Here is a 16,772-nt window from a genome sequence, read left to right as displayed (position 1 = left end):
AGTGTGTGTCTGTGCTAATGCATGCCGACAGACTTTCCAATAACAACTGTCATTCTTCATGGGAAATTACTCCGGTGGACCTTTTGTTCGGTCTCCTATAGTTTCTCATTTTAAAACAAGGAAAAATAAAACTATACTATCATATATATTCACCTTTCAGGGGTTTTTCTTTTTGCTGTAAAAGACACAAGAGGGCCAGAGGAGAGATCATTCACCCGCCCCAAAATAATCATATTGGAACTGCAGGGAGAAGGGCCACAATCTGCCTTTCTATGTCTATGTTAGAGGGGCCACAACAGGGGTTTCAAACAGGTTGAGAAATGGTAAATGGTGCATTTATATAGCGCCTTTAAACTTTATCCAAGGGGCTTTACATAGACTGTGCATTACATTCACCCATTCACACACACATTCATGCACCGATTGCGGCGGAAGCCATGCAAGGTATACCAACCAGCACATCGGGAGCAATCTGGGGTTCAGTGTCTTTGCCCAAGGACACTTCGACATGTGGACAGGAGGAGGAGGAGCCGGGATTCGAACCGCCGACCCATGGTCCAATGGTTCTTAAAGTCTGCCCGAAACCCAACCCCGCTTGCGCTCGGGGGGTCGGGCTCGGCCACGAAGTAATAAAAGTAATAACTCTGTTCTGTCTGTTTGTGTATTTATTCATGTATTATGAAGATGGCGGTTCAACCTTTAAACTCTGTGATTAGAGTTCTCAAATTCTGCCCAAACCCGGCCACCCTATACCCGACACGTTTTAGGGCCCGGGTCGGTGCCTAGAATTATGCTAATTAGCCGGGGGACCGGCCCAGTTAGGGGCCAGGCCTTCACTTTCAGGCCCGTTGAAAACTGAATATACTCTGAAACAACCCCTTTTGGTGTTAGCATTATGTTATGCTTTAGCTATTGAAAAATAGCAGATCTACAAGCTCATAGCGCGCCACCGAGTGGCGCGCTACGAGCTTGTAGGTCTGCTCTTTTTGAAAAATCGAAGAACGACTGACATATAGAAACAACTAGAAACTGTCTAAACTAGAAGACGTTTTTAGAATCTGATCTCAGGTCAGAGTGGGTTAAAAAGAGCAACACTATAGTGAGCAAAAACACTGGTCTCAGGTCTGGAGCTCCAGCCAGACTCACATCGCTGTGATGTCACCGAGCGGTGCTGCTACGCCGGCCAGCCGCCCGACCGCCACACCCCGACGCAGCGCCACGGCTAGCCTAGGGTTAATACACCAGCTGCCAGGGAATGAAACCGGACCTGGTCAGTGCACACACACACACACACACACACACAATAGCACACACACACACACATACACAATAGCACACATGCACTCACAAAAACAACAAATCCATTGTATCTTTTACACACACACACACACACACACACACACACACAATAGCACACACACACACACACACACACACACACACACAGAGATCAATGAGGCATAGGGTTGAATCAAAGGGGGATAGGTGCCTTTTAAATACTTTCAACAGAACAAAGACAGAAGACAGAACAGCTGCAGGAAGACACACACACGCACGCACACACACACAGACATACGCACACACACACACCTATGAAAAGTCGACCATTGAAAAGTGTTGCACCTTAACTAACCACCAACTGCCCGGGTTCATTGTCTCTCAGTCGAGTAGAAACCCACAAACACAACTGTTACTTTTCAGGACTCCAGAAATAGCACGAAGTAGCAGCAGGAGGTATGTATAGTATACAGAAGTATGTATAGTATGATCAAGTAGGGCGTTAACATGTACAAACAAAAAGGTAAAATATATATATATATATATATAAGAGGTTCATGCTTCACAGCAACGATAACGATGGTTCCACATAGCTTCATTCCCAACATGATCCACAGCAAGAGTTCTCAAATTCTCCCCCGAACACGACCCTCCCCGACCCAACGATGTTGGGCCCGGCCAAAGCCTTGGGTTCTGTGAATGAATGAATGAATGATACCCCCCAAAAAATGTCAACTGCCCTTATGGTGTCAACTGCCCCTATACAGTGTCAACTGCCCCTGCGGTCTAACGGTTAGTGTTGGATGCAGCTCAAAGTGAACTTTATTCAGGCATCTAGTTTGTTGCCGTCAGACCGCCATAGCCCGTGTTGTTAACGGGAAATAAACCGGTTCTCAAGATGTTCTGTCCGTCTGGGAACGGAAGGTCCAATCTGCTCAGTTCAAAGCGTGACTCTGAGGACATCAAGTCCATATAAGTGACACCTTTTCGGGGGTTGTGTTGGGCCGGGCCAGGCCTCAGGCCGAACCGGGCCCAGTTAAGACCGGGCCTTTAATTTAGTCAGGCCCGTGGAGAACTCTATCCACAGCTTCACTCCCACGACATCATGGCTTTAAATGGCAGCGGGTCTAAGCATTAAAATACATGGTTCCATGCTGAGGGCATTAGTCCAAACACTATTTATCCAATAAGCCCACTGCCAATTACAGAACACGCTTCCATCCCGAGGACTCTGAGTAGACTGCTGGACCACAAGCTCACCAAATCAAGGGCTTAAACTTTTTTTTGTTTCGTTTTGTTCGTGAAAGAATTGCCTACTCTGTCGTCATGCTACATACTATAGTGTCACACAAATGTAAGGACAAATTAATGTTGTGCTATATGGACAAAGGGAGCTCGTTGGTTTCTCCAGACACGTTTTCAGGGGTTGACACTATAGCTCTGGTCCATAGCTCTAATGCATTCACATTAGAGCTCTGGTCCATAGCTTTAATGTCTTTGCATTAGAGCTATGCTACTCTTCTCTTCCTGCGCTCGCATGAAGTGCAGACCAGCCTCTCGTCTGTAGCAAAGAATTAAAAAATAACCTTTTTCGCTACTCACCAATACAAAGGCGGCTTGTGTTATTAGAAAGCCTAGTTTACACTAAGAAAGGGATTTTCTTTCAATGGAAGGAAAAATCTGGTCTATGGGGTTTTTCTGTTGGCAATATCGGTAGAGGGCGCAGTGGAGTAACTAAAAGTATATTTCTTCCGGTGAAAAACAAATCCCTTTCTGGCCAAAAAGTGCTTTATAAAATATGTATGGGAGGGGAAAGGAACTGGTCGGAATAACGTGTCCCTTCCACGTGCTACGTCCGGCCGGGGAAATTTCCCCGTCTGTCAGGTGAAAAGAAGCAGCTTGGACTCCTCATGCATAGAAGGAGGCATGAGGTCAGTCCGCTGCCCCCCCCCCCCCCCCCCAGGTTGGCAGAGGAAGTGTAGGCCCAGGATTACATTAGATAATTGGCACTGGGTGAAAAGAAAACTGGGTTACAAAATCGTGGGATAAAAATTCAAGTAAAAAAAATATATATATATATGTGTGGCGGGGGGCTCAGAGTGCTTCCACTAAGGAAACTAGGCTCTCTAATAACACAAGCCGCCTTTGTATCAGTGAGTAGCGAAACATATAATTTTTATTTTCGCTACAGACGAGAGGCTGGTCTGCATTTCATACGAGCACAGGAAGAGAAGATTATTTAAGGACCAGAGCTATAGGTTGACACTAAGGGCTACACTATTTGACAGATGAATTCTCAGTAATAGTTTACTATGGGACTTTGATGAAACAATGGCCGTTTCTAACCAAATGGGATCCAGAGTCCAGCAGAACTCGAGGAAGAACGCACACGCACCTGCGAGCGTTGTATAGTGCGCGCGTGCACGCACGCACACACACACACACACAGCTTCTTTAGCGGTTGACTCAGAGGTAATGGAAAAATGACAGACGAGCGAAAGAAAAATCAATCAGTTTCTTTTTTAAAAGCAAAGGACTTTTTTTCTCTTCCAGGAGTAATAACTGTGCGAGAGAAGAAAAGGAACACGATAAGCATTATAACATTTCAACAGAATGAAACATGTCTTGGATAAACCTGCAGTAATTATGGGGCCACGCCGGGCGTATAAATATTATTTGTTAATTATTGCACAAGGACAGACCGCAGAAGTATAAAATATAACAACAACTAGCTTTTTTTTTGTTCTTCTTAAAATCACGAAGAGCACTTCAGGAACTCATCCAAAACACACGCACGCACGCACGCGCACGCACGCACGCACGCACGCACGCACGCACGCACGCACACAGAACAATATGGGAATGATTGCAATATGTGATTTGATTGCAATATGTTTGTTTTGGAAAAGAAATCCCGATAATTAGTCTCTGCTGGCAGAGATCTATCTCCCCCCCCCCCCCCCCCCACACCCCCATCTGTTCCATTTGGCATCTCTCCACCAACCAGGAGTGCTCGTTCGTTGCCTCGGCCCCTGCGATTCGACCAATCGAACGGCGGCGCCGGCGGCCAGGATCCGGGGGCCGAGCCCACAGAATGAAGGTATAATACCCCACCAATCGTCTTCGAGGGTCGACCGAGGGGTCGTCTGGCAACGGGCCTTATTGGGAGAGGGACGGAATGTTTTGCGTCGTGTCCCACCCCATCCCAAACCCGTCGCGTGCCAAGACAGCCAGACGGACAGATAGACGGGACAGACGCGCTGTGGATGTGCTCAGACAGATAATTAGTCCGATGTAACAGTAAGGCAACACTTTGACTGTCTGGAAAAGTTCTGAGAGAGAGAGAGAGAGAGAGAGAGAGAGAAAGAGAGCCACGGTTTCGCCACGATTGAGTCAACCGGTCCATTGTCCGTCGCGTCGTAAAAAAGTAGCGCAAAATGCACCGTCCGTGGTTTATTTCTGTAGATCGCTACCTCAAGTTTGCATGTTCTACCCGTGTCCCCTATAGGGTAGGTACCCTCACATGTTCTCCCCGTGTCCCCTAGGGTACTAGGTACCCTCACATGTTCTCCCCGTGTCCCCTAGGGTACTAGGTACCCTCACATGTTCTCCCCGTGTCCCCTAGGGTACTAGGTACCCTCACATGTTCTCCCCGTGTCCCCTATAGGGTACTAGGTACCCTCACATGTTCTCCCCGTGTCCCCTAGGGCACTAGGTACCCTCACATGTTCTCCCCGTGTCCCCTAGGGTACTAGGTATACCCTCACAGGTTCGTAAAATCCGTTTAGTCTTTACAGTCGCGCAAATTGATCCTAATACAAGTAGAAATCATCTAAGCACATTATAGCCTGCTGCTTAGCAGAAATGGATATTCACTTTATTTTTTTTAATGTAGACATAGCATTGGTCCGACTGTCATTAGACCGACAACCTATACCCAACCCTATTAAACCGCGAGCACGGGAGCAGCGCATGTTCCACCGCAACGTCCCACCGTTGTTTCCGCATGTGATGTGTCTAATCATCAACTAATAAATCAACATAATATTACCAAACACATAACTGTAACACACGGGAGGTGTAGTTCCAGACTTCGATAGATTGTGGAATGGTTTGTCTGGTTATACATGAGACTATAGCCTCACAATGGCTGTCCGACTCCATGATCACCCTACTTTGTAGAGGAGTGACTGACGCTGTCTGTCTGTCTGTCTGTCTGTCTGTCTAGACTAGGGAGCAGCTAGGGGGGTTGTGTGTGTGTGTGTGTGTGTGTGTGTGTCGTCGTCCCCCTCCTCTCTCTCTCGTCTATTTGCTTTAGAAATACCTAACACAGCTTCCACAATCAAGTGTGTTTACATTAGGGCCTCTCTCTCTCTCTCTCTCTCTCTCTCTTTTCTCTCTTCTTTCTCTCCCCTACTAGAGAGAGAGAGACCGCAAAAAAAAGGTTCATTTTTAGACCATTGTTCAAACTAAAAAGAAATCGGAAGTGTAAATTCTGCCGTCTCTGTCATGCCATCTATATTGCAACGCAAGTTTTTAGAAATCGTAAATTCTCTATTCTTCTTTTTGGACCAAAAACAAGCTTGATTCGTGCCTCCTTTTTTCTCGACATTATATGATCCACCGGTTACTAAATGTATGTTTTGGATGAATTAAATAACATTCGCGGCACCCGTTATACATATAGCGATTATTCACTTCCTGACTCTCGGTTTTCCGAGTGAAACGGCTTTTCAAACTAAAAAGGTGCCTCCGATATAAAATGACTGCATGGCTGGCGGTCCTGCAGTACACAATTCAGACACCAGATGGTGGTATAATTTAGTTCTCATGCACCCGTTTGCACTAATACATGAAAAGTGTGACGCATCGTAGAATGGAATCGTTGCGGTTGTAGCCTGAAAGCCTGGAGGAACGCATTGGCCGCTCTGGTCTAGAAGTGGGAGGAGTCAACCCTTCCAGATGGGCGTCGACCAGAAACCTAACATGTTAGCTCAGGCTACGCTACGGCGGCCGTGGCTCAGGGGTAGAGTGGACGAGAACCGCCGCCATTGGTGTAGCATGAACTATGGATGTGAATTTAACGCAGAACATCTTCTATGTAAAGCACTTTGGATAAAAGTGCTCTATATAAATGCAACATTTACCATTTCACCGAATGGTGAGGGCGGTGCCAACGCACACCTCTATAGAGCGTCGCAGTCCCGCCCCCTTTCAGAACGACGAGTGGCCCAGGAAATTAATCGCAATGCATTTTTCCCATATAGGCTTTTCTTAAAGAATTTATTTAAAGACGGTTACGCCGCGGATAAAGCCAACTAGGATCGTGACAAATCGTGACAATGAACACAATGTTTTGGGGCCGATCAAATAATTTATAAGAAGAAAAAAACAAACAAATAGTGTTGTCTCTTGACTTTCTTTTCTTCTTTCTAATGATTTGATCGGCCCCAAAATATTGTGTTCAACGTCATGATTTGTCACGATCCGAGTTGGCTTTGTCCGCGGCGTAACCGTCTTTAAATATATACTTTAAGGAATGCCTATGGGGGAAATGAACGGCGATTTCTTATCCGGGTCTCTCGAGGGGGCGGGACTGCGGCGCTTTATAGTGTGCATGGTGTTATGAGGCTACATCCCAAGTAAGTCCACATACACATGCATCGGTATACGTACGTCACATGTCGTTCTATAGCTCTTCTGTGCCTCTCTCTCTCTCTCTGACACTCAGACGGACAAAAGAAAAATCACACCCGTGTGAACTGAGCGGTGCAGGCTGCTCAACAACACCGCTGTTTGGCTGACAACGGTATGGGGACTGCCCTTAGACCTCCCGTCAATCCCACCAGTGCTGCGGGTTACAAATCGCCCGTGCTGCGGGTTACAAATCCCCTGTGGCTTCCTGTGAGGTTAGGCTTTTGGGATAGTGTTAGTTAATGGTCGGACTAGGATAGTGTTAGTAATGTTCGGACTAATGGGAGGTCGAACCAATATGCCACTGTTAGACAGACATACAGACACACACGGCCAGTCATTGGAGCGGTTCGGCACCACCCAAAAAAGCTAAACAAAAGATGCATGACATATACACGTCTCTTTTTTATTCTCAGATATATTTATGTATTCTCTCTCTCTCTCTCTCTCTCTCTCTCTCTCTGACAGACAGACAGAGAGCCGAATCAAGAAAGACAGAGAAATATAGTACAAACCTATCGGCCCAACCCCCCACAAACTAACTCTCTCTCTCTCTTCTCTCTCTCTCTCTCTCTCTCTGCTACAACATCCCTACCCCCAACCTGCCTTCTCTCCCTCTGTTCGTTCTCTCTCTCTCTCTCTCTCTCTCTCTCTCTCTCTCTCTCTCTCTCTGCTATCCCTACCCCCAATCCTCTAGCCTTCTCCCTCATTCTCTTTATAAGCTAGCTAGCTCGCTCGCACTCCCTCTCTCCCTCCCCCCCTCTCCTCTCTCTCTCTCTCTCTCTCTCTCTCTCTACAACGGCCAGTACAGTTATGAGACATGGGTCTGCTGCAGCAGCAACAGAAACAGCAGCCGGTACCACACAGTCATGCCACACCGTGTGTCAAACCGTCGGGCCAATAAGACCACCACTTAAACACACTTCAGTCTCAGAGAGACAATCACACTTGAGTTACTTACAACTGTCAGACAACTACAACAGTGTAGATCTACACAAGCTTAGTGAGACAGACAGACAGACAGACAGACAGACAGACAGACAGACAGACAGACAGACAGACAGACAGACAGACAGACAGACAGACAGACAGACAGACACACCCTCACGTCATCGGTGACACGCATGCCGAGTTTGAAGTCAATCGGTTTGAAGGACGACGGTACTATATACCCAACGTATGCGCGGGACAGACACACACAAAAACTGTGCGCGCACGTGTGTGTGTGTGTGTGTGTGTGTGTGTGTGTGTGTGTGTGTGTGTGTGTGTGTGTGTGTTGCGTGCGTGCTTAAGGCACATCGCTAAGTGCTGTCATTAAGTCCATTAAACAACAACAAGGGTACAAAACCAGCCTGTAAATGATTATGTGGTCAATCACCCACAGAGTCACTGAGTCAGCGACGGAGGAACAGGGAAGAATTAAAAGCAGTCTGTCAATGATTGCACCGGTGACTGTGATGTTACGTCCATGACGTCCGTCCATCCATTCATACCGTCCTATACAGGCCTGTGAGCAGAGGCTATAGCGGTCAGCAAGTCCACTCAGCGGGTCAGAAGAGGAACAGGTTCAGCACAAACCTGGCTGGCTACAAACATGACGCCGGTACCAAGTCCAGCAAGTCCACTCAGCGGGTCAGAAGATGAACAGGTTCAGCACGAACCTGGCTGGCTATACAAACATGACGCCGGTACCCACGGTATACAGTACATGATGTGACAGAGACCGGATACTATACTCGGTTGCAGTAGAAATATGAAATGGTAAATGGTGCATTTATATATAGCGCCTTTATCCAAGGCGCTTTACAGAGATTGTGCATTACATTCACCGAGTCACATACACATTCACACACCGATGGCAGCAGAAATCTCTCTCTCTCTCTCTCTCTCTCTCAAGGCACCAACCAGCACATCGGGAGCAATTAGGGGTTCAGTGTCTTGCCGCCAGATAGAAGGGGCACGGTGGCACAGTTGGTAGTGATGTCGCCTCACAGCTAGAAGGCCCTGGGTTCGATTCCCGCTGGGGACGCTGTGTGATGCGTGTTCCCTCCTCCGCGTCATCAGTACCCATACCCGAAGGTGGGGTTGGCGAAAGGGCCTTTCTGTGTGGAGTTTGCATGTTCTCCCCGTGTCCCCCTAGGGTAGGTACCCTCACAGAAGAACATGCCGTAATCCTGGTCACTAAACTGCCTCCCCCTGGCCAGCCTGATGGAGGGGAAAGGAACTGGTTGGAATAACGTGTTCCTTCCATCATGCGCTACGTCCGGCCGGGGAAACTCCCCCCCTGTCAGGTGTAAAGGAGCAACTTGGACACTCAGGCATGAATGAGTCCAAGTCCGTTGCTCTCCCCTTGTCCCCCATATATGGGGACTAGGTTGGTGGAGGGTGTGTAGAGCCCAGGATCACATTAGATAATTGACACAGGGGTGAAAAGTGGGTTACAAAATCGTAGCTGCTAAATGCCCGGCCTGGCCCTGACAGTGTGTCGCCGGTTCGACTCCCGGTCCCGACGACCTTTTGCTGCTGTCTCTCCTAATCTCTCTCTCTCCCCGTCTCCTGTCAGAATACTGTATCTATCAATAAAGGCATGAAAAAGCCACAAAAAGCAGATAAAAAAGCCCTGTTGATGTATGATGCTGCTACTGCCCTAAATTGTTTTACTGCAGATTGATTGATTGATTGATTGATTGATTGATTGATTGATTGATATATTTTGTTAGACAGGGACATTTTTATTTAACGGTGAAAACACCAAGAATACAGCGAGAGCACACAGTGTGTCTCTGCAGATAAACAACTACTCCAGTGGCCGATGACTGCAGCCGCTATAGAAGGAATTGAGTGCAAAGTTACATAATATGGCTGTGAGTTAACAACAGAGCTAATTGACTGCTCGCAGATACAACCCATTCCACATAACATGCTGCCCGAACAAACAGTGGTGTGCACTGTGCAGTGCACCAGATAGAAACAAACAGTGGTGTGCACTGTGCAGTGCACCAGATAGAAACAAACAGTGGTGTGCACTGTGTGCAGTGCACCAGATAGAAACAAACAGTGGTGTGCACTGTGCAGTGCACCAGATAGAAACAAACAGTGCTGTGCACCAGATAGAAACAAACAGTGGTGTGCACTGTGCAGTGCACCAGATAGAAACAAACAGTGCTGTGCACTGTGTGCAGTGCACCAGATAGAAACAAACAGTGCTGTGCACTGTGTGCAGTGCACCAGATAGAAACAAACAGTGGTGTGCACTGTGCAGTGCACCAGATAGAAACAAACAGTGCTGTGCACTGTGTGCAGTGCACCAGATAGAAACAAACAGTGGTGTGCACTGTGCAGTGCACCAGATAGAAACAAACAGTGCTGTGCACTGTGTGCAGTGCACCAGATAGAAACAAACAGTGCTGTGCACTGTGTGCAGTGCACCAGATAGAAACAAACAGTGCTGTGCACTGTGTGCAGTGCACCAGATAGAAACAAACAGTGGTGTGCACTGTGCAGTGCACCAGATAGAAACAAACAGTGCTGTGCACCAGATAGAAACAAACAGTGGTGTGCACTGTGCAGTGCACCAGATAGAAACAAACAGTGCTGTGCACTGTGTGCAGTGCACCAGATAGAAACAAACAGTGCTGTGCACTGTGTGCAGTGCACCAGATAGAAACAAACAGTGGTGTGCACTGTGCAGTGCACCAGATAGAAACAAACAGTGCTGTGCACTGTGTGCAGTGCACCAGATAGAAACAAACAGTGGTGTGCACTGTGCAGTGCACCAGATAGAAACAAACAGTGGTGTGCACTGTGTGCAGTGCACCAGATAGAAACAAACAGTGCTGTGCACTGTGTGCAGTGCACCAGATAGAAACAAACAGTGCTGTGCACTGTGTGCAGTGCACCAGCGTTGCCAGATAGAAACAATCAATCAGGTCTATGAAAACAAGCCCCACAAGAGAAACCACTACTATAGGCCATATGACCACTTTACACTATTTAACTATTTTCATCAAAAACGTGTTTTTTTGTGCGGGGTTCCCTGGCACAAAATGTTTTCACATGGGGATACAATTACACATTAATCTGGGGGTCCTTGTCGTGAAAATGTTTGGAAAAACCACGGGGTTTGTTTAAACAGCATTAGGAGACAAGCCCAAATAAGCAACTACACTTTATAAACATTAAGGCCCCAGACAGGGCAATATCAGACTGTTGTAGTTGCCCGTTATAATACAGAGTTTCTCAAAGTGGGTGCCGGTTCAGTCCAGTCCCAGGGGGGCCTCAGAATACATTGATTAATATTTGGAATTGATCTAATATGTCACTTAAGTTTAAAACCCATTTTTACCTGAGATCAGATTCCAAAAAATGTCTTCTACATCCCGACAGTTTTCTGAAAAAGCTATGTTTCTATGTGTCAGTCGATTTTTCAAAAAATAGCAGACCTACAAGCTCGTAGCGCGCCACTCGGTGGCGCGCTACGAGCTTGTAGATCTGCTATTTTCCAATAGCTAAAGCATAGCATAATGCTAACACCAAAAGGTCTCTCTAGAGAGGTCCTCAAGGCAGACCAAGGTAGCAGTTGGAGTTAATCACATCGACCCGACTACGGATAAGCGGTTGAAGATGGATGGATGGATGTTTCGCCCAGAATAGGAGGAATGCTGGGTGGTTAAAAAAAAACGCCATGTATATAAGTTATTCAGTCTGTCCTAAAACGGAAATGAATATATCCTCTTCAGTTGTCCTCGTGACATACTGTGTCTTTGGGGGAAAGATTTACATACAACCACACAGCTACAGCTAGGTTCCTGAACACAGTGGACAGCTAGAAGGAACTAAGGCTACAACCAGTGACCACACAGCTAGGTTCCTAAACACAGTGGACAGCTAGAAGGAACTAAGGCTACAACCAGTGACCACACAGCTAGGTTCCTGAACACAGTGGACAGCTAGAAGGAACTAAGGCTACAACCAGTGACCACACAGCTAGGTTCCTGAACACAGTGGACAGCTAGAAGGAACTAAGGCTACAACCACACAGTTACAGATAGGTTCCTGGACAGCTAGAAGGAACTAAGGCTACAACCACACAGTTACAGATAGGTTCCTGGACAGCTAGAAGGAACTAAGGCTACAACCACACAGTTACAGATAGGTCCCTGGACAGCTAGAAGGAACTAAGGCTACAACCACACAGTTACAGATAGGTCCCTGGACAGCTAGAAGGAACTAAGGCTACAACCACACAGTTACAGCTAGAAGGAAGGCTATACAACCGGTGACCACACAGCTACAGTTAGGTTCCTAGACAGCTACAAGGAAGGCTACAAACAACCAGTGACCACATGCAGCTACAGCTAGGTTCCTGGACAGCAGAACAACATGATATTTACGATAACCGACCACATGAGTCAATGTACACTAGTACAGTAGCACGGTCTGTTGTGCAACTCCATAATGATGTCATTTGTTATACTGTATGGTTGCCTTGTTTCCTGCTCTGCCCTCCCTCCACTATAGCTCTGTGTGCGTGTGCGCGAGTGTGCGTGTCTGTGTGCGTGTGTGTGTGTGTGACTGTGTGTGTGTGTGTGTGTGTGTGTGTGTGTGTGTGTGTGTGTGCGGGTGTGTTGTATGTGCTCGTGTGTGTGTCAATATCATTTTTAGGTTATCGCATTGCAGAAGTATGTCTGTAATGTAACCCGAGCCCGAGGCCAACAGGAAAAGAAACTATTCCAGGACTTATTTTCTATTTTAAGAGAACTCATAAATAATCTGACACTATTGTAGCCTATAGTGTGAAACATATAGGCTACAGTATAGCCTATACTGTATGTGGCATTAGGCGTGTAGGCTATAAACTGCTGAAAGACACATTTGTATGCCAACGGTGTAACACTAAAACCTTAAAGGGACATTTCACCCTCTTTGCAAAAAACAATATGTTAATGACGTTTAGAAGATTTGGAACACTTTCCTGGGGGTCTTTATGTAATATGGGGTTTTAGATATTTTAGATTTTAGCATGTCATGGCTCACTTACTTCCTGGACTACAGGTTGAGGTGAGGTTGTCTCAGGCCCAATCGCCTCCCTCGGCTCACTTACTTCCTGGACTACATGAGGCCTCAGGCCCAATCCCAATTGCCTCCCTCAAGCCCTGAGCCCTGAACCCTCATTGACTTTAGTGACGTCAGCTGTAAGTGCTTGAGGGTGAGAGGCTGCAAGGGCTCCACACTGTTGTGAAAGGAATGGGACAGCACTTTGAAGATGAGTCGGCCATTCATGACACTTTGCATCACTTCATCAAAACTGTCCTTATTCACAGCCAGTGCCTACTGCCTACCTACATGCTTGGCCTATTTATACATGTTTATCATGTCTATTTAGTATTTAAGCTGATCGTTTTATTATTAGTTTCATAAATACACTTTCCTGTGTGATAGGGGTTGTAATAATATTCATTATAAATTGCATTGTCATTTCTCATCATGTTTCCCTTATTATTATTGTTATTAAATATATAGCCTATCTTTCCATTCCGTCTCCCTAGCTTTGAGAACAGTGAGAAAGCACTATTGTGTTTGTTGACGTTCTAATTGCGATACATAACTCATTTGCATACTTAAATGATTGCCGTTCGGAGGATCCCCCTCATTCCCCTGGCAACGCTATGAACTGTGGGTAATTTCTTTGCCAAAGTCAGCATCGATGCTGACTTACCCATTTCAAACGGGACATCCGATCCCTCAAGCCCTCGCAGACTTCACATGAACGCGCAGCTAAGTCAGTGAGGGCTCACATTGAGTCAGCAAGGGAGCGGATTGGGATTGGGCCTCAGTAAAACAGCCCTCCCCCTATCCACAATTGAGAGCAGTGGACCAAAGCATTATGGGAATTGTAGTCCAGGAAGGAATTGAGCCCTGCAGTGACCATGACATCAGAGACTCACTCACTCACTGCTAAAATCTAAAATATCTAAAACCACATATTACACACATAAAGACCCCCAGGAAAGTGTTCTAAATCTTCTAGACGTCATTAACATTTATTTTTTCTTTTCTTTTGCAAAAGGGTGAAGTGTCCCTTTAATTAAAGCTGGCCTGAAAAATCACCTATGCAGGAGCAGACTATACATAAATGCGATATATGTTGGACACAAAGGTGTCATTCACTGCCCCTTATTTCCATATTCTACAGAATAGTGGTTTGTATTTGTTGATGAATGCATGATTGTGTTATTGTTATCCTGCCATGTTGATGAATTGAGCAGGCCTATACATACATAGGACCTCAATGGAAACTATTTTGTTGTTTTATAGCCTTACTGTCTGACTGAATAGCTAAGCCTACCACGTGCTGATTGTCGTTTTTGACTAATAAAAGTACTGAATCAATTTAAAAAAGAGAGAGAACACCATATCCTGAGTGAAGAGTCATTATTCTAGGCTGCAGCGTCAACTGGATCTGATGCATGATGGGAGCTCCAATTATCAATTACACAATTATAATTGCCATTAATTTCAAATTGTGCACGCAGACATGCAGCTGAAGTTTGACTAAAGCTCTCATTAAATGACAGACGTGTGGCCGCTCATAAGTATCCAGATCACACATAACGACATTACAGATAGGCTACAAATTATAATCATTTAGATGAAAAATGATTGATGGAAACAAAATTGACCTTTTACGGGTCTGTATAACTCCAATTGGATCAATTTGAATATTATAGATGACGCATTTTGTTGCATTTATATAATACATCTATGATAAGTCTTTCTTGATCCGAGACTATAGATTGCTGAAAATGATTGAGAAAACATGTCAGCATGTAGGCTACCTTTTCACGTGTCAGCCGATATAACTCCGAGACCGAGAATGTAGGCTAGAGCCATTGGGTCAGAGTCAAGACCGTCATAGATTTATCTTATAAAAATACACTTCTCTATCAAAGACTAAGATTGCTGAAAATGGTTGAACAACAATGTCAAAATGTACATTTGTATGTACGGCGCTCTGTAGCTCCCAAAAAGTGTAGCTATATAAATAAAACAGGAGAGGAAAAGAAAAGAGAAAGAATAGTGAATCACTGTGTCTATAGTCAGTGTGTCTGTCTCACCTTGTTCCCGAAGGACAGCTCGGGGTATGATGAGAACTGCATGCCCAGTCTGGGGTGCTCTGGAGCGGCCAGGGGTTGAGGAGGAGGTGGGTAAACTCTCACATCCATGGCTCACCACATCCACTTCTCCCTCTCGTGGTTCTATCCTTGTCCGGCTAAACGGTCTCTCTCTCTCTATCTATTTCTTACTAGAAATCTTCTCACACACGGACGGATCCCGGGCTGGAGTTGGAAAGATCTATTTTTTTTTAAATAGATAAAATAAACCGCGTTCACCAGTTTTTTTGAGAGACGTTTCGGTGAAATAAATAAGACGGCGAAGAGTGCGCAAGTGGCGCTCTTATTATTATTATTATTATATATATCCCACACGAAATGGATTGGCTTGACCACAAATAGTACTTTAGCCTACATGCGTTTCAGTTCTGTTGTTTAAATTGCCCCTCTATTATTCGGAATAACAGGAGGATGAATTCACAAACGCGTGCGAAAAGTCCTCTTCTTGTTATGTTGTCATGCGGCGATCAGCGGCAAAGAGTAAACCAAGTTTTAGTGGATAAATAAATAATCCTCAGTCTGTCTGTCGCTTCTTTTCACACGTGAGGATCAAACTTCTCCCCGAGTGTGACTGACTGAAGGCTTCTCTTCTGTTCTGTTGTGTCCACTGGACCCCCACCACACGTCCACCACGGTCCACTGTTCTGCTCCAGGGAGAGAGAGTAGAAAAGGACCAACAACAACAAACAAACAAGGATCCGAGAAGTATAGTGACTTTTGTTTTTACGCAAATTACGCCGAGGCGGGTCCCCTGCGGACAGCATGCATGAATAAAAAAAAAGTCCGTTCCTCGTTAAGTTTTGAGGTTAAAAGGCGGTAAGAGTAAGTTTAGTTAGTTCGTCCCCGTTGGGTCTCGGTGTGAGAGTGAGGGACTGTTTGCGGTTCTCCCCACTGTGTTTCTGTTTCTGTTCTCTCTCCGAGAGAACAGGTCTGCACCATTCACACAAAGACAGGACTCTGAACTTAGGCTCCATCTAGGGGGAGCGCCCGTGTAAGTGCACCTTGCGTGTGTGTGTGCGTGTGTGTGTGCGTGCGTGTGTGTGTGTGTGTGTGTGTGTGTGTGCGTGTGTGTGTGTGTGCGTGTGTGTGTGCGTGTGTGTGTGTGTGTGTGTGTGTGACTGTGTGTGTGAGTGTGCGTGCGTGCGTGCGTGTTTTTAATGGGTCCTTTTTTTTCCATGGAGGAATTTCATGAATAAACTAGAAATGTCGAGGACGGTGCCGCCAACTTGCTTGTAAATACTGCTACTAACTAATGTATATTATTACAACTGCTGTTCTCTTTTTTATGATCAGTAGTTTATTTGGATTTGATTGTTTTTTACAAATAAACAGAAAAAACAAACACAAGCAACACAAGTTTCATGATAAATGCATGTGATGTATTCCCATGCCTTTTTGTTCTTGTCTAAATGTAAATCGCTCTGGATTAAGAGCGTCTGCTAAATGCCTAAATTGTACAACAACAACAACAGAATACATACATTACGTATATGAACACAAAAACATAATATAAAACAAGGATAGACTATACAGCTGCTGTTCTATAAATCCTTTAGACCCGCTATTGACCTTATACTATAACCTTGAACGTTTGAGAGCCTTATGATAATGGCGTATACCACCTGC

At 45.6% G+C, this 16,772-nt stretch overlaps 1 protein-coding gene across 2 annotated transcripts in view; it reads right to left on the bottom strand.

Moving 5' to 3' along the window:
- The window catches only part of tox (thymocyte selection-associated high mobility group box), a 65,571-nt gene extending 49,686 nt beyond the window's left edge, over nucleotides 1–15,885 (bottom strand). For both annotated transcript variants that reach the window (XM_080778735.1, XM_080778736.1), the window contains exon 1: nucleotides 15,090–15,885. In XM_080778735.1, coding sequence (XP_080634861.1) covers nucleotides 15,090–15,197 — 108 coding nt within the window. In that variant the 5' untranslated portion in view covers nucleotides 15,198–15,885. The remainder of the gene's footprint in view (nucleotides 1–15,089) is intronic.
- Between the last annotated feature and the right edge of the window lie 887 nt (nucleotides 15,886–16,772).

Source organism: Protomyctophum bolini (assembly GCF_963924005.1).
Source record: "Protomyctophum bolini genome assembly, chromosome: 12".
NCBI lineage: Eukaryota > Metazoa > Chordata > Actinopteri > Myctophiformes > Myctophidae > Protomyctophum > Protomyctophum bolini.
This window is presented reverse-complemented; position numbering and strand designations above follow the sequence as displayed.